General features: G+C 38.9%; 1 protein-coding gene across 1 annotated transcript in view; it reads left to right on the forward strand.

The window, feature by feature from the left end:
• The first annotated feature begins 893 nt into the window (after positions 1-893).
• The window catches only part of LOC143185865 (uncharacterized), a 264,291-nt gene continuing 241,456 nt past the window's right edge, over positions 894-23,728 (forward strand). The window contains exon 1 of the mRNA XM_076389155.1: positions 894-1,209. Coding sequence (XP_076245270.1) covers positions 1,149-1,209 — 61 coding nt within the window. The 5' untranslated portion in view covers positions 894-1,148. The remainder of the gene's footprint in view (positions 1,210-23,728) is intronic.

Here is a 23,728-nt window from a genome sequence, read left to right on the forward strand (position 1 = left end):
TGTCCACTTCCCTCACAAACATCACGACTCGTCCAGCATGTCCAGGAGGCAGCCACAAAAGGTTAAGTGTCACGCAAAATGCAACACTAATCACACAAATCATCCCGCGTTCTCTAGCCAAGATTCACGAGGTCACGATCATCGAAGTTGAAGTTCCCAAGCCAGACGAAGATCGCCGAGGCACTAGCTGCCCTCCTATTGGCCAGCGCGGCGCGCGCGGTGCGTACGCCTCTGACGTCACGCTTCGCCCCGTTTGAAATCGTCCCGGCCGTCAGTCGCGCGCCGAACGTCGAACCGAACGTACGCGGAGCATCTCGCTCATTCTCTCTCGGTCCCTCTCCGCTCCAACCTATCGATTCCTTGAATCATTAGTGATCGAACCGTGAACAGTGTCCTCTGCCACGCGATCCTCGTGCAAACGTAACGCGAGGAAGTGACCCTTACCGACCACTCGTGGTGCAGTGTCATTCGACAGGTTGCCTCGAGCATGCATCTCCTCGTGAAAACATCGCGCGTGGGACTCGTGTAGCCTCGATCCTCGTCGAGGATCGTCCTCGACGAAGAGAAAATCGCTCTCGGTCGCTGGGATCCGTTCACCAGTCACAGGAGACTACTCTAATGCAATCGAACGATGGATAGCAGTTTCTCGACAAGCGTGAAGTTACAGCGTCGCTTACTCGCGAGGCCACGTGACTGCGTGACTAGTGCTCGGCGGGGGCGCGGAACGGCGCGCTAATTTGAAATCGTGTGCCGCGGTGATCCTTCGCCAAGGGAGTCGTCCCGTTTGCATAAAGTGACAGACAGAATCGCACGTGGCGCGTGTCCAGCGATCGATTAGGCCAGGGGATCGGGTCTCGTCTCGGTGTAATATGCGTGCCGCGGGGAAACGGACCGGCGAGCAGCTCGACGCCGGCGATCTGACTTTGACGAATTCGCAGATGTCGCTCGCGGCGTAACTCCTCAGGTCTCTGCTGCGGGCTCGTGCCTCTCGCGAGTGTTTTCCTCCGTTCGGTCCGCGCGTCAGTGACAAACCGCGGGTGATGTGTCGTTCTCTGTGTCGCGTTGACTGACCAGCGCACGGTGTGCACCGAATGTCAAGACGATAAGCGTTCCTGTCTATCGAAGGACGTGCCACCGCTACTGTCATCATGCTGCCGATCTTTTTCCTGGTACTCCTGGGCCAACCGGCGGCGTGGGCTGACTATTTGGGTGAGTGATGAATTATTTCGCGTAGTAGGGCTGGGAGGAGGTCTTAGGCCCGCTGCAGACGAGCGGTTTTTTACAGCTAGGACAATTACTAATTTACGATTGTGGGAAATGAGGGAAGACGCACGAAGGCGACAGCTTGCCGGCGCGTTTAAGTATTTTTGGAAGAATGATCCTGTTTTGTTATTGCGTGAGTTTGTTGCTACAACTTGACGCGTTTGTAAGTTGGTAATTGTCCTTGTTGCTGCAAGAAAACGATCATCTGCAGCGGTTTCCATGTAAGGGTTAATGCACACCAGCGATATTTCGACCATGTGTGTTTTTTTATTTTCGTAATTACAAGTTACGAAGCAGACATATGATCGCAATGAGATCCTACGTTAAAGTATCGCTCGTGTGCATGAGGCCTAAAGGTGCATTTATGCAACTGAAGAGCCGAGCACGAGACGAGTTGAAGGATTAAGGAAAATGTCCCAGTACTTAGGCAAACTTTTTAGCTATTTTTATACAATGTCAAATACTTGAATTGCATCTCAGTAACTGAAGACACTATTTTATGATATTGATTTTTGTTCTTTTAATAGTTACATTAGAATTCAAGCTCAAAAAAAATAAAATTAGTGTTTATATCTACACTGAGACATGGTCAGTTACTGGGACACTAATCTTACACCGACGAAACGTGCATTGATAATACTTTATCATTAGTAATTGTGTATTTGTGATTTTTCGCTGATATGTATAATATTCGAAATTTAAGAAAGTTCATAGTAAATGTTTAAATATCACAATCTATTATATCTTCGTTAATAATATTTCTTCTAATTATTTAAATCTTTGTTAATAATATTTAAATTTGTAAAAGCATTAAATTTCCAAATAATTTATTATTTTTTAAAGTGTTGAGTACGTCTAAAAAGTTAGACTTTTTTAAAAATAAATATTGGCACAGATGGTGATAAGCCAGTAATTTCTGAAATAATATGTGGATTTTATATACAAGAAGTACACGCCTACAAGACACATTCTTGAAACCTAATTTTCTTGATAGTGGTATTTGAGGAAGAATATAGCTAGTACTTCTCTGTTTTAAATTGAGAGGTCTTAAGAAGCAAATAGTCTTTCGCTTGCACTACATTTTCTTTATCTGACATTTTTACGTGTTTGTTTACTCCGTGTTATGCTAGTCCATAAACACATGCAAAGTAAGCGTCTTATTAGTGAAGAAAGTGTCTGTATATTAGAGATTTAAAACAGATGAAACAGAATGGATGCTCTGTTTAATGAGAAAATTTTGCAGCATTTGCAAGTAATTATCCAAGCATTGCTCGTTTCGAATGGTGAAATAGCCACTCTAGATTTTTCTATTCTTCAAACATAACAGCATTAGAAATTCATGCATTTTTTCCGTCGAAGGGAGTGTTCATGTAGAATGTTATTTTAAGGTGCATAACGCAAGTATTGAGTTAGAGTGAATATAGACAGTGACTTAACGCTTACACCTATCGTATAGCATAATCCTATACTGCGTCAGCAATATAATTTCGTAATTATCATGCATGATTAAAATATTGTGTACGATTACTTCATCGAGACTGTAATACCTTGGAATAGAAAACATGACTCGCGGAATTTGTGGAAAACATATTGAAATCATCTAAAACTACTAGAATACCTATTAGACATTCCTAATATTAATACTTCACAACACTTTAGTATTTTATTTTAACATTAAAAGAGAGGTTTCAATTGATTATAGTTTCAGAGCTTGTACTCATGACTAAATATATTCTACTACTTTCTGTCACAAGATCCTAAGTTTCGTCTTTTCCAGAAAAGCAGTTTTCTGTGTTATTTTTACTCTGTTTGTACAACACACTTCGTATACTATGCAGATGTCTATTTAACCACTTGCTGTTGCCTCTCTCTCCTCGAAATCTCAACGCGTTGGCCTGCAATTATAAATACAATTAGTATAATCACTTAATGAAGTTAAAGTTGCAGTCTCTGTATACGTCTCAGCGTTTCCGTGAATATTATACTCGTTCGCTTACACACCTGTCGCCTCAAGGTGATGTACTCCAAATTCGTGACCAACACCTTGTTGCAAATTAGTTCAACTCTCTAGTGTTTCACTATTTATCATTCGCGCTTCCATGCGAATTCATGTGAATTTTCGAAGAACCTTTATTACGCTCAGGAACGTCAAAGATTGGGAGAGTCGCCTTTAATATTTTTCAAAGAGGCAGGTTTATTCGAAGACTTGGAAACTCGTCTTTAGGAACGATAACGTGTTTTCTGATAATTCTGCTAATTAAAGACCCATTGAGCTTGCTTGTTTCTTGCACAAAGTCTTTTGCATTCGTTTCACCTTCCTCGCTGCTAGTCAATCGAGAGAAATTTCTTTCATAAGATATTACAGGCACTGACAAGATCCATCGAAGCATGTTATATCAAGATATAATACGCGCGCAATTACTTGCCAGTGTTCTTGTATTGTAGCAGTTTTTTATGTACTTCGTTATAAAGGTTTCTCGATAAAAGATGTAAAATACGAAGCATGTCACTCGAGTGTTTACATAAATGACTATAAATTTGTATATATTAGATAGTAATACTTGTCGCTGATTATATCAAGTAGTTAGCACACGTTTCATATATGGAAATGTGATTTTATGAATTTCCTTTTAATTATCTGTCGTATACTACTTCTTGTTTTTTAAACAATTTTTTAATGTCGCAGTGCATCCATTGAGATTTCCATCTCAAATTATTTGTCGTAGGCACGCTGTTTATTCATCAATAATTCTTTTAAAATTTTTTTAATTTCTTTTATCACATGTAGCACATTGTATACGTAGAAACATGGATTTACTTTTCTACTTTCGGTTGCAGTACATTCTTCTCTGTTATATTTACTTATTGACGTCCTGACGTATACCAGTTAAGTAAACGCAACACGTGCTGAGTAAAATCAAAGTTCACCTTAGCGCATGTCGAAAGGCCGAGAACTCTCGCGATCAGTTGAATCTGAGTCGATAGAATACAGAGCTCTCCCTGCTGTTGAAAGGTGGATGCAAGAAGTTTGCGATTAGCGTATCAATCAAGAGCTTATAATTAGCGATTTTTATTTCTCCGGGTCGAAGGACTAAACGATAACGATCCACTAGGGAATGAATAATGGATAATGATCAGTGGTTATTCGAGAAGCGGAGCTCTGCGGAGATTCCTGAAAATGATTATGCAAAGTACTTTCCTTTGGTCTGGGAAACTCAATTTGCACGTTAGATGGTCGATTCTTTAAACCCCTGCTTTTTCAAGAAATTTCGAAGAAGATCTTGGGACGCTTGTTCATAGGAATTTATATAGTTGTATCAAAAAGCCCTCTGTATAATTCGGTAAAAGGAAAATGAATTTCCTATGTGTCCATCTGAATTAATCTCATTCTGATTAATTAGAAATTGTCATTTAGTTTCTGAACTAAACTAACTTTCTAAAATTTTACTGAATATCTTTAACATATTTTCAAGACGTCTCTGTGCTATATGGTCTTCATAACATGTAGCCTGAACCCATCTTAATGTTAGTCAAATTCTACCAGCCGAAGGTTAATCAAGCAAATGAAATCACTTCTCCACAATTACTACACCAAAAGATTGGAGTACCCTATCTCCGTCTCGGAGTGTCTCAATCCCCACTAGACGTAAACGTATCAATCGACGCACTCGTCCCTAATAGATGAACGACTCCACTCACGAGCTAAAGTCTCCGCGAACTTGACGTCCATTTCTCTCAATCCGAGGCGACATATATCGAGTCGTGTCCTCTTAGAAGTAACATACAGCCAGTGGCAAAAGTATCGAGCCATCCATCGATCCGACGAGGTCGTCCAAATACTTCCGGGAGTCGGACCAAAAACTCGAGCAAACTCGTCGGGAAGACGCCGCGGGCGGTGAATGGGAACAGAATAAGAATAATGAAAATACGGGAGTGGTTCGCTCGGTTCGTAGAAGAAGCGACGAATAGCCACTGGTGGAAGCACGTAATTACCCTCGTAAATCCATCGGACATCTCGCTAGCTCGAGAAAGAGGGAGAGAAGGAGAGGGAGAGTCAAGGGGGCGGATAGCACGAAACGGAGACTAGTAATGAAGAATCACCACGCGATTCTCGCGCCTTTCGGGTGACACTTTACCGATAGTCCAGCAGTCACTGGAATCGTCCGTAAATCCTTATTATAATTGGCGCGATTGCGCTCGCGGGAATTATGACTGACCCTGTGACGTAATTGTGCTCTGTACAGCGGATTGAAATGTTGTCATCCTTCACAGTATGCTGGCAAAATAATAGAATCGACAGTAACCTGCGATCGTGTTTAGAAAAGTCGTTCAGCGTATTGGACATGTGTACCTTCGATATTTATCGCATCGCTAGTTATGGACAACCAATGGATAGGTTTCTGAAGGCTCGCTTTCGAAATTGCTGTAAGTACTCTTGAAACGTAGAAATGTCATCGTGGTAAGCTGTTTATTTGGTGCATTGACATTTCAACAAGTCAGTTGTGACAAGGATACTCATGGCGGCTTTGAAAGCAGCTTTTCAGAAATCTATCCAGAGTTGAATTGATGTGGATGGAACACGCGTGTACTTTCAGTGACCTGAATAATTTTCATAAATGTGGTCAATGTTTGAGGTAATAGTTAACCTACTTATTTTTTAATGAGTGTTATGTATAAATCTTTTTCAATGAGGCTGGACACCTCTCAGTTCTGGCGAGCCAGGAGTGAAAATGGGAGTTGAAATGCAGGGAAGGAAGAATTCTAAGTACATGTTCGTACCACGGGGAGGAATTCGAAGGGTGGAACGTTGCGTTTTCTTTCGACGTGGATACGGACTTTCGTTAGCCCGACTGCTTCCGCTGAATCTCGTTCGTTGTAGCATCTTGGTCGCCTGCGGGACGCTAACGGTGTCATTAAGAATGCTGGGGTAGATAAATTGCGGAGATATTGTGGAAAATAGGATGGAATATAGGACAGTGAGTCGATAGGGGACCTTAAGAGATTGTGTTTTATAAGAATTTCAGATTGCATCAGGGTTCCTTTATAATTTCAGCTTAATACTATATTGTCTCCTTAAAATATAATCCAACTATTACTGATACCTCGTGTAACTATAATGAAAAGCATGTATTACCAATAATCACTCCAGGAAGATTTTCTGAATCGATTCTTTACTTCTACATAAGGTTAGGTCTCGTTATTGAACTTGTATGAAGCAGATATTTATCGAAAATAATTATTCTAAATTGAGTGCTTTTATTCTACATTTGAATCCTTGATAAATAAACGTTTATTTATTACTCATTATTCAGAGAATTGTTCTCTCAGCTTTGCTTTTATTTTACAGTGTACTGTACAAAATTGTTACCGTAATCTTCAGTTGTTGATGGCCTATGTACATACGTAACACGCTTGCACTTGGTGTTCATTCATATTTTAATCTAGTTATTTAGTAACTATTTTCAAGCGTGACTGGATGAATTTCCACGGGGAAACAGTTTTATTTTTTTTAATCTAATTTTTGCATTTTCCTGGTCAATTTCCCAGGGTTTGGGTCCCCGCTAAAGTTCCGCGTGAGAATTTCATCGGTAGCGAATTTCGTAGCACGTTGCAAAATTACTCGGTGCGGTCACGTTTACGTATTCGTTCTATCGCACCACTTTACGCGCGTGCTGTTTGTTTAATTATTAAAAACGAGGTCGTGTGCCGCGAGGAAACGCACTTCTATGCACGCTTTGTGGAGAAACAGTACCCTCGTGCCCATAATTCACTATGGTTGGCAAACAAAAAGAAACCGCGATATAGTTTTGCGTTCTTTTTCAAAGGAGTTCCTTTTAGAATGAATCAAGATGAATAGCGTTCATTGTAAATTACGTATAACGCGTGATAAAACCAGTTTCCAGTGTTACGTGGTAGGAAAAATCCGACTGTTTTTATTTAGTTTGTTGTATTTTTACAGTACCCACACATGAACAGCATCGATCGTTTCGCTCTGCAAATATTGCTGTGCTTGACCCTATCACTTTCACAGCTAACAGTTGTCGAAAGTCAGAGGCTTTTTGTTCAATCAGTGCATATAAAAGTAATTGTTTAAAATTGTGTAGAATTCAAAGCTGTTGTTGTTTTTATTTTTTTAGCAGTTTCGAAATAGGAGTACATGATGTTTGAGTTTTAAATCATTACTTTGTACTGTGGTAAGCTAAATTATTACTTACAATATTCTATAGCAAGTACAGTTTTTTACCTTGCCACAATTGTTAAAATGTGAGTTGTTCGGAAAAAATAAGAAATTTCTTAATAAAAGGATTGTTCGAAATTCCTCAAATTCGTGGGATGTTCTTCAAACATTTTCCAAAACAGACTTATTATTATTTAGCATTTAACAATGTCTTTACATTTTTACGTTACCTCTTTATGTCCTGAATTAATTAAACAAAAATACTACTTTTATGCTTTTTCTTTTTGGAAGTAGATACCTATAATTCAATGTGCTTTCTCTGTATATTACATTTACAAGTATCACTAATGTTCTAGTCATATTTGTTTTATAATCTTAGTATAAATGCACTGTACTTTAAAGTTCCTTCAAGATATAAAAAAGAAACTCAGAAACCATTTCTGAAACCAGTTCACTAAGTAATGATAAAAGATTACAGACAATGATCCAAATCTCGTGTTTCACAATTCCCTTTGTTTTCTAAAATCAAGCTCCTCTGCTACTTGCAACGTGCCTCCCATCAAATTTGCTTCTCCAACCCTTCATAATGTTTATCTATCGTTAGATTGCCCTAAGCACATAAGTATACCAATTACACTATTACCCATGCAAACGAGACAATCCATCAGACCGAACGAAGCAGGAGGCAAGCGTGTTCTGTACACGCGTTATGAAGTTTTCTCGCAACGTGTCCGTTTGCCTTCCGCGTTCTTTTCAAGAGGGGGAAGAAAAGTTCCCGAACCAGTAGAGAGTGCCTCGTTTTCAAGCTTTTCCATTTCCACTCCACTCTGCTGGGCTGTTTCACGACTCCCGATTCACCGAGTCGCATAGCTTGGCAACGGTTTAGTGTTCCATGCTTGGTGGAAGTGCATTTACCTATTGTTCAGCTTGCTCGTCTTTCGCTGGGATTTGAAAGCGTGCCCGATCTGCGTATCTGCTCGACTGTAAATTTCCTACCTACTCGGTTCTCCGCGTATTGGTCCCAATTTCCAGGCATAATCGACTATCGCTGATATTTCACTTCAACGGGGTGTCACTTAGTTGCGAGAATTTTCTCTTAATTGTCGTAACAGCTGAGAAGGACGTTCACGTTTGTACTCTTGTAGCATTTGTGGGAATTCTGATTGTACTTTTCGTTCTCTGTGACTTCCACAGAAATGTCGAAGGCAAAAGCTTCGAGCTGAGTTGACGGTGTACGACACAGAGAATACTTGAGATATCCTTTTCATCGGCTCTGCTTTCAAAAACGGAAACTTGAAGGCGAATTTTAAAGGATATCGAAAAGGAAAACTTTGATTAAATGTTTGAGCACTTTTTGCGAGCACTTACATGTATCGAAATGCTAATAGTTGACTTTGTGACATGGTGAACTTATTTTTGATGAATTTGTTAAAATTATTCTTCTGTTATGTAAAAAAATAATTGCACAAGTCTTACAAATAGTGGAATTAATATAGCATTTTGGAAGAGAGCTCATGGATACAATAGGCTCATAAATCGGTATCAGTAAATTCAAACGCCTCTCCCTCTCTCTCGCTTTCTGATATCTGGTGCCTGTTTTCGCACAAATTTGTGACTAAAATTGGAGGCTGCATCGTGCTGATAAATCGACATTCATCATTGTCAAACGTGATCGCGTAAACTGTTTAACGTATATTGCTGTTGGACCGATACTGTTCGATTCCAGTGTCTAATAATTCCATATTTGTTGGGAAATTATTCGTACGAAAATATTGAAAGGCGACGATTATGATACAGCTATTAAATGATTTATTTTTCGCTTAGCCTTCAAGAGGCGTTGAAATATGCGGGAATTTCGGGATGTATTCACCCGAAATTGTTTATCATTTGATATATTTAAGTTAGCGCGATCAAACGTGACCGAATGATTAATGGGTGAGATTGTTTCGTTCCACTTTTAGGGGGGAAGGGTATAAATTTCATGAATTTACAGAGATGAGATCTTTTTTTTTTCCTTAATGCATTGTCGTAAGAGAGAATTTAATGCATGTAGCACTGCTTCGTTGTATTTGAATTATATCTTCTACGTCCTCTGTCACATTCGTCGTGTACTTCGTTCTTTATTTTTTTTATCAAATAAAAGAGATAAATTGAACATTCTTTTTGGGTATACAACTTAAGTTCTGTGAAACTGTTTCTATTTATCTATTTTTTGAATTGGTAGGTACTCGTTGGGTTCCATAAAAACGGTGTATGTATATTTTTTTTATTTTTCGTGATTAAATACTGTATGGGGAAACAGTGTTATTTTTCGGTATTTGTTTTTCTATGTGCTCTTTATTTTCTTTGATGTTAACATGTAGTAAATTAACAATTTAAAATATTACATGTATTTGTTTAGAGTAAAAATTGTGCTGCTTAAAAGCTGTTTTCTGAAAAAATACAGTATTGAAGATAAACATTCTAATACGTGTATTTCCTGCTTTTCATTCCTCACTTTAAGAGTTCCTTGTTGCATTCAAATAAATTTCCAAACATGTAATAGTTTATAAATACTCAGTGAAATCCGCTTATTCTCACATCCATCCATTTATTCATAGATCTCGTCCATCAGAACTACGCAAAACATATTAGCAACTTGGAAATCGTAATCACGTGAAACAAAACAGTCATAAATGGATTGCGCCTACAATGTGAAGTGATGCATTTCGATCTCGGTTGGTACTGTACTTCTACTTAATGAAAGCAAAATTATGCGCTCAGACAATCGCACCGTGATCGCTCGTCGCATTTATTGGGTAGAATTGATGAAACATGATCTGTATACGTGGCTAATTTCGCGAATGAAGCGTGCCTCGTGTGGCTACGAAGTGATTACCAATCGTTAATTTACAATTGTTGTCCTATGATCAATCGAGTGGCAGTTGTGTCGAGAGTAATTACAATAATTCGTTAACTGTGACATTTCGAAGGCTAGTTCTCCGCATACAAATTTTACTCCGTGAATTTATTGCAGAATAACATACAAACCAAAAACTCAGAGTTATTAGATTATTAATATTTCTGTCTGTAAGCTAAAACGATACTCATATTTTCAAGAAAAACTTGAGTCTGTATTTTAACATTAGTATTTTTACGTTTAAAAAATTTTTTAAAATTGCTGATACTTACGATTATATTGTCCCAAAAAGACTAAATTTTTCATCCACTGATTACCTCTGAAAAAATTTCTAAAAACGTTGCTTATTTTTAAACGCCTTAAGGTGACCAACCTTAATTGAAGCGTACAACATAAAATTTCTGTTTTCACCGAAAGTAGTTCAAATCAAAGGAATTTTTCTCTTAAAACAGAGAACACAAGACACAAATCCAGAACTCAGAGTTTAGGACCAAAATTTCAGACATCAATATCTCGAAATTAAGAATATATGACTTCTATAGTTCTCCCCACAATCACTGATATACGAGCTTCAATTCTTCAGAAGTCTCCAACTGATTTCAGATATGACGCTAGAGCAATCCCATACTTCCAAAACTATTTTCCAAATCATCAGATCCGTAGATTGATTCCAGGACAAAGACCTCAACGAAAGATGGGTGGAAAGGATTGCAGAGGGGGAGAAAAATGAATAACCCGAGGACAATTGGCCAGCGCGCAAGATGCGCTTTATTCCGCGGCACTTGGCGCCCCGCTCCGCTTGGATGTAAATTCAACGACTTTTAAGGACGTTCCCGCGCGGCTATTACAATATATCCTGGCAAGCATGTTCCAGGATACCGACGCCGGTAACCTAGCTCCTCTTGCGGGGAAACGTAATATGCTTCGTAGACCAGCCAGCCAGCCAACCGAGCTGACTCGCCCCGTAGTTTCTTAATTTCATTTTCGCCCCTCGACTGCCAGAGCCCAGACCTCGACGAGATCTCCGTCTGTCTCACGCTTTTCGGACTCTTCTACTTTTTCGCGTTCGCTGAATTCATCCTGTGGATTTTAAGTGGACACGAGACCGCCGCGCGGAAAATGTATGTCCACCTTTTAAACGCTGACAATTTTCACTTCGCTTAAAGACTCGAATGGTACGCGAAGCCTCGGTTATACGGCTGAATTATGGCTGAAATTATAGCGTCGTACGTTTGAATGAAGGTATATACGTGTTTAAGGCACTCTTTCCGCGGGAACGTGAGTGACCGTTAATTAGTGTTTCCACGTCCTGCGAGACTAGTGCTTTGAGCCTGGTAGTTAACCGCGGGAGAGAATATCGAGACAAGCCAATTTTTCTGCTGTTTTAGTTTTAATCTTGTTCCTGGTGAGTCTTGTAAACGAGGGGGGAGTCCACATTCTGGGGAGTTTTGAATAATTGTTTTGCGTGAGTTTTAGTGTTGCGCTGGAGGAGGACATTTTTTGAGGATGTTTGGGAACATTTTATAGGTTTTTTATTTGGAGGAAAGTGTTTAGATCTCATTATCGAGGATTTCGGGTATAAATTGTGTCTTTTTAGAAGAAATTTCTCAGTGTTTCGTGACCATTGCAGCTGTCTTCACAAGTCTGAACAGTGAGAAGTGAATAATACTGGGGAGTGAAAGCCCCAAACTTCTGATGAATTGTTCAGACGGAGTTGTAGTTTGAAGTTTGAAAATGACCTAATTTGAAAAATCACGTTTATTCCGCGAAAGTATTAATAATTCCTGCGCTAAAGTAAAAGAATTTAGTTAAACATTCTATATTATTAAGGGTAAAAAATTGTACGTTTATTTCAGTTCAAATATGACATTAAATTTTAGAAGCAAATGCTATCTCTTTTTATTCTATAGGTAAATTGTGACGTTATTGAACATTTCGTATTTCACGAGCCAATATTTAAAGGAGTCGCTCGATAAAGTCCTCACGTTCAATACATATAAGTTCATATTGGCTATCAACATTCTACTAGAGCTTAGGAATTAATCTAGCCAGCAATTCCATTAGCTCGATGTGATATGTCCTGCTGCTCTCACGGTCACGCTCCGATATTTGCTCATACATAAAAACGATAGGGGCTGCAACAAATAGAAACAAGCAATGGTGTGTTTCCGTGAAGCGTGAAATCGAAACACTGTCCGGCCGTTGAGCCAAAAGCTTTTCCTTGAGAGATAGGATTCGTTCGATAAAAAGAGACTTCGAGAGAACGCCATTAGACACTGGAAAACGGTCTCGATACAAAAGGAAGGTGTGTTGGTAACGAAAGAGGGATGAAAGGAGGAAGGAACTCTTTTAATCGCTTACAAAGTCGAAGTACTAGCAATTACTGTGTCCTGTTCATTTTCATTAAGAAGCTGCTAAGAAATCAGCTGAATTTATTCAAACGTTTCGAAGAAGTATGTAATGTTCATCACATCTTTTCAGTGATTAATAAAATAAAGATAAATATTTATCTACGTTATTCATCGAAAAATGTGCATGCGTGATACAGTAACTGAGAAGAGATTTATTGCAAGTCTTAACTAAGTACACGATAGGAGGGTGTTTTTAACGAAGGGAAAGGAATTCTTGGTATCGAGCAGCTGGCTTGGTTGGTGAAATAATTTAGTAGGTTGCACGCGACATGTCCCTCCAGATTCACGGTCTGTAATGTGAACTTCATTACGAGCCGGACAAAATCTCTGCTAATTATGCAAATGCTCCGAGTCTCACGGCCGATGCATTCGCGTTTTGCGCTAAATAGTCTCCGTGCACAAAGTCTGTACTACAGGCTGCAGTTTCTACATCTGTGCAGCATTCTTCTCTGCAAGAACATCGTGCTGGATTTACCGAACCATCACCTCAGTGTCCAAGTCGGAATTATGCATCAGTGTATAGTAAATTCTGACACTCGCGGTAATTTCATTTATTCTTTTCTGGCACGAAAACAAAATTAATTTTATATATGTGTGGTTGTAACACAAAATTACCGAAATCACATGTTTCTGTTTTCGACATGCTGGTGTTTAAAGTTTTCAACCTCAGTTCTGCTTAATGGATTTGTGTCTTAAATTCTTACTTTTAAGTGAAAATATTCTTTTAATGCTCTACCTTTTTTCTGAAAAAGTGAATACTATATTTTAGATCCTAATTAAGGCGTTAACTCGAATTTTTTGAAAGTTGTGACATAAGTAGTTTGCCTTTATAGTCACAGATATTACACATAAGGCTTCACTTCTGAAAATCCTGATTTTTAAAATACACCAAATAGACGTACACTTTGCTCTTAGATAATGACTTCATGACATTTCTCTTCCTTTTCGTATTTCTCTTAGAATAATAAAATAAAATCTGCAAAAAGTAACCGTTTCGCCTTAATGAATATTTTCTTTACTCATACTGACAAAATAACTAAATGAATAATATAATAATAATAAACAAATTCAACAAGCAAAATACCAGCAAATAACAAGCAAAAAGAAATATGTGCATCGTTTCTAAATACATAGCTATACATTTTGTATTGTCACTCGCATTTTTTACCAAACCAAAACGGTCCACCATGACCACGAGTTAACCTCAGAAAAGTCTCGCTCGCCATAAATTCGTCAGTGATCTATGGGTCTATATCGCGAAAACACTACCAGTTATTTTGTACAGGATAAATATTTTGAATCGATCGAGTGGAGAGGCAAAACGTGGTCGAGCTGCATTCCCGCGAGGTCCGCGGGCCGCGGTACTCCAATATCGAATGTAATACTTTTGCGTTACGTTTAATTCCCGGGACGCGTCAAAATAATTTACGATGTGATAGACTCGCGTTTTGGAGCCGCGCCAGTGAGTATGGGTTGCGAGAGGATACGAGCAGAAGGTGTAGTAGCTTTTACCGAATAGATATACGAGATCTATAAATTTCGAATTAAAGGAATCGTACGAAACCCGAGCAGAGCGTGAAGGATATCGCAGCCTCTGTGTGCACTGAGTCAATGTGTAGGCGGGACGAGCGCTTCAATTTTATTAAAGAAGCCTTTTTCCTGAATTTTAATTCAGACGTAGTGGATTAAGGCATGCAAAAGTGTAGCTTTACGTTTCGTTTTGTATTTTTTCTGGAATACGTATTTATTTGAGTAAGCCTCGTGGGCGCAAAGGGCGAACGATGCATAAAAGGGAATACAAGCTTCATGGTATAAAATGGATATACGAAACGGAAGTTCAATGTGAAAACTGTAAGGTAAAGACAACTGTAATTCATTTCACTTTGTCTGTAATATCGGAGATGCTGCTTTATTTATGCTTATGATATTACTCCATTCAAAGATGCCAGGAAAGAGACTTTCTTGTTAAAAGAAATATCATGTTAGTTACTTGAGCTTCATACAGTTAATAGAAGCGGAAGTAAAAATAACTAGTAGCACGATATTCAGTAGAGTTGGAAAATGCATTACAGTTATCTGGACCGCGGATATTTATGCAAATTCATATTTTGATTATTTTTATGAGCACAGCTACAAAAATAAAACCTACACGGAGCTTTATTTTACCTACTAAATATTTTGGCCTTTACTCTACTTTGAATATTCTATATATTTGCATATTGCATATTGCATGTGCGCATTCTTCACCTTTTTGCACATAAATCTTCCATGAATACATAAACATCAAGAACTATTAATAATGAACGAAAAAAAGTGTATGCAATTTTATTACCTTAGAACATCTGTTGCCGCGACCATGCAAACTGTAACCATGTCTATTTGCACTGCAAAGGAATTGCGCATACAAACACGACAAATTTTCGTATGCACTGGGACGTATGCAGTTCGAGAGACGAACGATTCCGAAACACAGGACCACGATCGTCCCCGTCTGCTTGCCCATTTTCTTCTCGATTTTATTTCAACCCCTTTGGAAGTTGGTCGTTGATTCGCTTCGGGTCACTCTACGCTTTTCTTTTGTCTTTGTCCCCTTTTTCTTCTTTCCCCATAGTTCCTCCGCTACTTTCGTTCCGTTCGGTCGACTTCGGGTCGAGAACTCGGTGCATCTTCGATCGTCGATATATCGAGCCCCTGCTCGTACGTCACACGATCGCGCGTTCCTCTTGGAAGTACGAACAGTCACTGTTCGATCCGCCTTTTGTTTTTCCTCGTTCTAGACGACGAGACGGAAGGGACTCGGAGACTGGCGAATTATCCTGGCCCATTTACTGGCACCAGCACAAAGAATCCATTTAAAAAATCGAGAATAAGGTGATCCCAGGAATTTTTTCGTTAGCGAAGGTCGTATTCAAACGCTCAATTTCGTGTTTTATTGCAGAGGGTATTTGAGAATCGTAGGAGCGAAAAATTGATGAAGAATTAAGTCGAGAACGTGGTACAGAAGAATTTCTGATAGCTGGTTTTTGTTTCGGCTGCGGTTACAGTGGATGTGTGTTCTGATGAAGTGATTGGACTGCTTGAACTTCTCTTGCTCGCATGATAAATAGTTTGAGCATAGTCATCAGAACATTAGTTAGTCAAGGAATGCATAAACGTGTTGTTTTATTATCAGCTCATCAGTAAAGTATAAATCTATACAATTTGAGACGTTTGAAAAAAAACACGGAAAGAAGGAAACACTTCTATTTTGCAGTAGATAATATCAGTGGTCAGACTTCTAGGATTCTTTTTTACTGATGTATCTCTCAATTATCTAAAACAGTACTTCGACATATTTTTACATTCGGCTGAAATGCAAACTCAGATTTCTAAAAAGTGAAACATGGTTTCACAGAATTTCGTTCTACATTTTCGATTTATTGGTAGAATCACAATGCCACTCATATCACCGATTCTCTGTTCTCTGTAGAATAATTTACATGTTGTATCAGTTCACTGTAGAAATACTGCAGGACTGGCGTAACTTGTATTCTTCGTGTCGACATGGAAAACGATTTAACTGGCCGTTTTACAGTCAGACTCTCGGTTTCGTTAACCTATTCAACCCTCGCTCCAAACATTATTCCCCGATAAAGTTGGACGAAAGTTTGACGGAAACTAATAACGAATCGAGCAGAAACTGACACTGACCCAGAGAACAAGCGAGTGAAATCGACTAGGAAAACCGAAACAGCGCGCGTTCAGAACTGGCATAAAATCGAGTTAACGGTGAACAAGTAGCGTTACCAGCGCGACGAATTAACCGTGCGATCGAAATCTGATCGAGCTTCAGTCGAACTTCGAATACGCTTAATTGAGTTGGAGTGAATGCTAATGGACGCGTATTCTGCAATCGGAAAAGCTTGTGAACGATCGCGTTATCGCGATCACGAGGATTCAGCGTTACATGGAAAACTAGGGGCTTTTGATTAAGGAACTGAATAGACATGTGCTGTGCGCGTTCGCTGTAACCGCCCCAAAACACCTAGAGGAACCTGGCTGGTCGTGAACCAGCAGGGAGGAGAAAGACATTCAAGGGCCACTTATCTCTAGCGGCAGGATTTATGAAATGCTCTGTTCCACCGTTGGGATAAGAGGCTGAAAGGAAGACGTGGTCTGGACCTCGTAGACATTCTGGATAGCGCTAGGGTGAAGAAGCACCTTCCTGAAAATGAAGCTTCGTAATTCCAGATTAATCCGTGGATGTTGGATCGCAAAATGTGGTGCATGGGTCATTTTTGGTGTGCACTCATTCTGGTTGCTTTTGAAGTTCTAACTTTAGAGTACTTGTGACCTTTAAATCTCAACCCGTTTGGAACTCGTTCTAATCTTATTCATTTTTATTCAAGGTGATTACTTGAATAATTTGAAAGTCTAATATAAAAATTAAATAATTTTGTACTTCAAATTATTGAAAAATTTGAAAATTTGTAATATCCAAGTCTTCAAATTTCTGGAGTCGATAAGCTTCAACTTGAAGAATGGCACCAGAGAATCATCACATTTTAAAATCCCTACGGCAATCTTGAAATTATGAGACCTATTAAGCCTCGAGTAGTTTCTATAAAATGGTTTTCCACAACCATAACCCTGCTCAACGAATTCTCTAATCGCAAGAAAACATACTCGACAGACCCCACCTGCTGTCTTTTGCAATCTATTTCGAGCATCCTTTCCATCGCGTGTTCACATCCCTGCAAATAACGAAACTCGTTCCCATAAATGAATCGAATCGAGTTAATCAGTCGATCTCGTGGAACTTATGCAGACTGCAAGCTCATGCAGAAATAAATACACGCACGAGCGATGATCGGCGTTCGAAGCAAAGAGCAGTAGTAGAGCGTTGGATCAGTCGGTGGAACTCGTGCTAAGCCGCAATAGCGATATTCCGAGGAAGGATTGCTCCGTTCAGACCAGCTGTTCGGATAATCTCGCGGCACGGTCGACGATATGAAGCCATAAACGCGATAAAGAGTGGAACGTGCTCGGAACGTACGTTCACCAGTGCCACGAACCGCGGGACATAATCGTAGGCATCGATCCGGTTCCTTCGACCTGCACAATTGTTCTGCACCCTTGTACTTCGATGTTGCCCTCACCCTTCGAGGTTCTCGTACCATTCGACCTGCAATTTGCAAGGCATTTGTTGTTATCTCGTCGAAAGTTTTGCACACAAACGACCGCGCGCTGCGTCAGCTCGATGCACTCCAGCTATAAATCTTGCTCGATCTTCTTCGCCAGGGTTTATGGCACGGGAAAATTGTTTACGAGGCGTGTTTCGTGCTCGACTTGATGTGCATGAACGACTCTCACATTTGCTCGCGAAATGGGTGACAAATTCGGTCTTTGAACATATTGTTTCATAAAGAAGCATGGGGATGTTTGGACACTCGGCTAGGGAAAGAAGTAATTTTTATTTTTAAATTTGAGGGACATTGGAAAACTGAAGTCTTCTGATAGGATAAATTTGAAACTAAAGTATTCTAGTGGCTTCTAATTTTATAATTTTCATTGGAATATTGTTAATTCGTAGTTTGAAACTTATTCGTAGTCTTACTGTATTTTTATGAAAAGTGCATTAAGTATTTTAAATCTGCAGTAAGAGGGTACGTAGGTAATTAAAATCTGAGAAACTAATGTGCAACTGTATTAGATAGTCTGAACACTGTGGAACGAGAAATAATTAAAAATTGTATCTGTTAAATCTAGAAAGTTTATCAGCCATTGTGGAGCATATAAGTAAAGGGTAGTAAAGAAATATATGATAAAGTTCATTCGTCACAGAAGGACAAAAGAAACAGCCAAATAAAAATAATAGTCGTGAAACATTATGTCCCACTTTATGCATTGTTTTTACCATTTGCATGCATTTTTATAATGCAAGTAACGTAGAATAATATATGAATATAAGTCTCAAAAAGTAGCTATCTTTCGTCACCAGAGAGGACATTTTCACTAAAAAAAAAGGAACATTTATTTTTAGCAAAGAAAGCAAAGAAATTTCTACATCTCTACTGATTATTACAAACACCTATCCGAAGTTTAAATTAGCATGCTTTGTGCAACTTGTTAGAGAGCGCAAATTTTCGTATTTTAACTGCATAGTGATATTTGGAAAATCATGGAACATGAGTTGTTTCGCACATTTCCCCCGGCTCGGTTGACGCAGTCAGAACAATGGCAGAAAAGCCAACATTAACACGCGTGCCGAGTACTAATTAGGTTACACGGCCGCGTAACATCGCGAGCTACATTTGTTTTGCTGAAACTTAACCATGTTAACATGTGATACAACAAGGGTGGGATTCCCTCTGCTTTATGAGAAATCTGTTTATTCTGTCCTCTCATTTCAGCCTTGTGGTCTTGCTCTAATTTCCCTTCCTCAATTGCGGCTTCTATACAAAGATCACGATTACTTCATTACCTGTTCTTCTTAGTAGTTTTATCGACTGTCTTCTTCCAGATCGTTCGCTTTTCGTGCCTCAAGATTTGTAGCGGTTTCTTTTCGGTTCTAAAGTTACGTAATTCCTAGATGTGCCCATGTGGTTTTATTACCAATACTTATTGCTCTGTTTGATTGCGTAACCCAGAAAAGAAGCATAACCGAAGAATTTAACGATGTCATAAAATCGTTCCTACAGCTTTACATGCAGACAAATGGCAATTACATTGTGGATAGACACAGCTGAATGCTAATTTTAGCTGCCTCTTCGCTACAGTGAAGCAGGTGGTCTCTAATTTACGGCCAGCAGTTAGAAGCATAAAATACCAGGAGAGGGATCAAGAGTTCGGAAGCACCGTTAATAATCGAATTCAATAAATTCAAATTTACATTTTCTTGGTAATTAGGCACGGAGAATGGTCTACTTTCCTTCGAGAAGCGAAAGATAGCTAGAAAAAAACTGCTTTTCCTCACTTTTAAATCGAGTAGAATTAGGTATTACATAGTCATAAATTACGTTCTATGAAACGTCGATAATGCGACTTAGCATTCGTAGCATGCAAATATTCCACGAATATCCAGCTTGTTCTCAGTTATAAACGATTTAGCGCATAGATTAATGCTACTAAAGTAAGTTTCGAATCTCGAGTTTTGAGAATTTAAGCTGCAGCTCAAACCCTGAAACCTAGAACCCTAAGGGTTTGAATCTCGAGTTATAAGAACTGAAGTCCTCAACACTTGAGCCTTGAAGAGCGCTCTCGATCTAACCTCCCTCTATCAAATTAACTTTTTCCCAGCTCATAATCTTCTAATATAAGTACGAAAATTGTGTTTTCATAAACCCATATTTTTGCCTAATTTTGTCTGTAATGTCGCCACCCTGACACGTCTGAGATTACCCCCTTTGAGTCTTGAAGCTTCGAAGACTCGAGCTGCCTACAACCCAAGCGGAGATAAAGATTTTTCCTGAATATAGTGAACTTGAGGGGTTGTTTAACGCGACACGTTCACACCACTGAATATTCCCGATGGAAACACGCGAAAATCCGGGGCTGTCCCGCCCACGCTGACCCGACAGAGTCGAAAAGTATGTGTATGCAACGTGTCGCGTACGGGTCATTCCACGCGAAATCGGGCACGTTTCGGAGCAAGTTCTTGTAATTTGCTCAAATTTGAATATGTTGTAGTCTTTAACGATATTTAAACGTACCCTAAAGGATTTTTCAAAATTTTGAAAATTGTCGATTTTACAGCTGTTTGAAGTTAAGTGCTACCTCTTTTTTAAAAAATTATAGCTATTGAACTAGTAAGCAGATGGAGATGAGCTTTACGGTGCTTATAGAGAAAACATCGAAGTTTGTAAAAAAAATTATTTCATTTAAAAAAACTTGTTTTTTAATCATCTTTTTTGCAATTATTTTAAACAAATGCAGGTTTTTAAAATGATGCGCGATTTTAAAAATCTGAAAAAAAAGAAGAATATAGTTTGATCCTTCCCCTTGATGGACAAACTTTCAAAAAGATGGACATTTTAAAATTGACCCTGTGAAAATTGCTGAAAGTTGACGCTGCGTCGAGTCGCACTGCTGTGGCGGGCGCGTCGTCGCTGGCAGCCTACTCGTGTCCAGCGGACGAACGTGCGTTATTATTTGCGATCAAGGCGGCAAATATTGGTAACTCACTCTTTGTCAATGATACTTATTGACAAGTTCATATTCATTTTTGCCATGTGAAGTTGCAAAAAAGTGCCATTCTGCATTAATACCAAAATCTTCGAAATGAAAGCTAGGATTTAAGAGATTATATTTATGTTTTCAAGAATAAGACGAAGATTGAGTTACCAATATTTATTGATTGCATTAAACCTTGCAAATGCTCGGAGATAATGTAGAGTAATGTTGGGTGAAGTCGCCTTGATTCCAAATAATAACGCACGTTCGCCCGCTGGAGTCGAGTAGGCTGCTAGCGACGACGCGCCCGCCACAGCAGTGCGACTCGACGCAGCGTCAACTTTCGGCAATTTTCACAGGGCCAATTTTAAAATGTCCATCTTTTTGAAAGTTTGTCCATCAAGGGGAAGGATCAAACTATATTCTCCTTTTTTTTCAGATTTTTAAAATCGCGCATCATCTTAGAAACCTGCATTTGTTTAAAATAATTGCAAAAAAGATGATTAAAAAACAAGTTTTTTTAAATGAAATAATTTTTTTTACAAACTTCAATGTTTTCTCTATAAGCACCGTAAAGCTCATCTCCATCTGCTTACTATGTCAATAGCTATAATTTTTTAAAGAAAAGGTAGCACTTAACTTCAAACAGCTGTAAAATCGACAATTTTCAAAATTTTGAAAAATCCTTTAGGGTACGTTTAAATATCGTTAAAGACTACAACATATTCAAATTTGAGCAAATTACAAGAACTTGCTCCGAAACGTGCCCGATTTCGCGTGGAATGACCCGTACGCAAATACACGACGCCACTGACAGTAACGTATGACGGAAGTCCGGTACACCTATTTCTGTCACGCGTGCATCGTGTTTACGTATCGTGGACGTATTCGCGGGTGAATAGCGAAATTGAAAGCCGGTATCCACGCAATTTCGTCGCGATAGATATAAATCCAACGACCGGAGAAGATGTTACAGCGCGAACGCTTCACTTTTGATTTAGCCGATTTTCATGAGCTGCTGGACCATTTGTAACGGCTGGTAACTGGGCAGAGACAGGTTTTTAATCCTCTCTCTCGCTTCTGCGTTAATGTACCAAGTGAGGGTAATTGATCGAAGGACGTTTTAAGTGTTTTCTTGCTAAGATTAAATGGGGTATCGATTTAATCCTAGAATCTATTTAAGAGTCCTTCATAGCGTCCGTGATTCAATCTTTTTTTAGTGTATTAATAACTTTGAGAGACATAGAGTGTAAACGTGTAGTCTTGTTTTGCTACTTTAGTAATTTTGTTTCAGTATTTTTAAAATGTTGTTGGAATAGATGAAACTCCCTGACGTACCTACATAATTTATTTTGGGCTCCAAAGGTAAAAAAGAGATATTTTGAGGAATAAAACCAGTTTATTATTTTGTTATTGTCTTTAATAAGTTGCATGAGGATTATTTATTTTGGTAGTAACACATGAGGAATGATACATTAAATAATTTTATTGGTCACTTTGGAACCAGCATGAAGAGACTATTATAATTACATATGGAACTAATAGTTGTACTAGGAATAATCTACTACGATATAATCTACACAAATTACAAAGCTGATACGCTGAGTATTTCTGACAAATATAGCAGAATAACAATGACCCTACGTTAAATGTTATTTCAGTCACAATATCGACACCACACTAAACGAGGGTCAATCAAAAGGTACTTTTAATTAAACTATCCAAGATAAACGTCCCCCTACCATCTTCAAAATCTTAATCCATCAATTGCAAAACAAACGAATGGAAACACCACTGAATTATAATTGCAACTATGATGAGTTCGTTTATTAAACGGAACACGTAACAATCCCTTCTTCTAACCGATACGTGCCCTGGCGTCAGAAACAAATTGAATCGTCGCTTTCATCCGTTGCCAGCGTCACGGGACGTGTCATGATGTCGTATCGTTTTCGCCCTTTCGTTCGTTTAACTTCCGTGTCAATGTTTTCCGACGAAGACACGGGAGAAGTTGGTCTTGTTGATTCTTCACAGTCTCCACACCTTTTCACGGTAGATTCATCGTGGCGGGAGTTCGTTAGACACGATGCTAACTGGAAAATCGCCCGAGGGGTGTCATGCTTCCGTTTTACACATTATGCCCCGCGCTAGGGACACGATTGACGTCGCTTGCTTTCGGGCGGTTTGGGTTATACATACCTACTTAACGTGACAAGTTGTTGGTGACGATGTTGAACTTCTGCAAGCTCTGTCACAAGGTGTTTGCTTGTGCAAGCAAATCTCTACAGATTTCCAGGTGTTTATATTCTTCTCAAAAATCGAGAAATTTTCATTTTTTCATCTTGTCGGTAGCTATCTTAATAATTGTAAGAATCTCCTTGTTATTATTTGTTTCACTACGTCAGTAGTGTGGACGTTATTTTGAATGAAATTTGCAACTCGATAGTTATTTAAATTTTGTATTTTATGTAGGTGTATATATTTTTTTCTTTCTTCTCCTTTTGAGTTGTTCAAATTTCCGATATTTCAATTAGTTTTTATGTTTTATTGAGACGTTAATGAATCTATTAGTACATAATAAATTTTTATAGCCAGTCACACTGCAATGAAAATCAGGTTTCGATACGCGAACGCAATCTTGCAATTTAATAGCTATACAAGGCACGAATACACGGTCTAACATTAAATGCGCGCAGGCGGCGCGTGTTTTGGGTACGATAATAGATACCGCAAAGAATAAATAGGTCCGGGCTTGCAATTTCGACAAATTGGATAGTATCGCGATTACAGCGACGTGAATTATTTCAGAAATAGGTCACCGACCGT

The sequence above is a fragment of the Calliopsis andreniformis genome, chromosome 12, assembly GCF_051401765.1.
Source record: "Calliopsis andreniformis isolate RMS-2024a chromosome 12, iyCalAndr_principal, whole genome shotgun sequence".
Lineage (NCBI taxonomy): Eukaryota > Metazoa > Arthropoda > Insecta > Hymenoptera > Andrenidae > Calliopsis > Calliopsis andreniformis.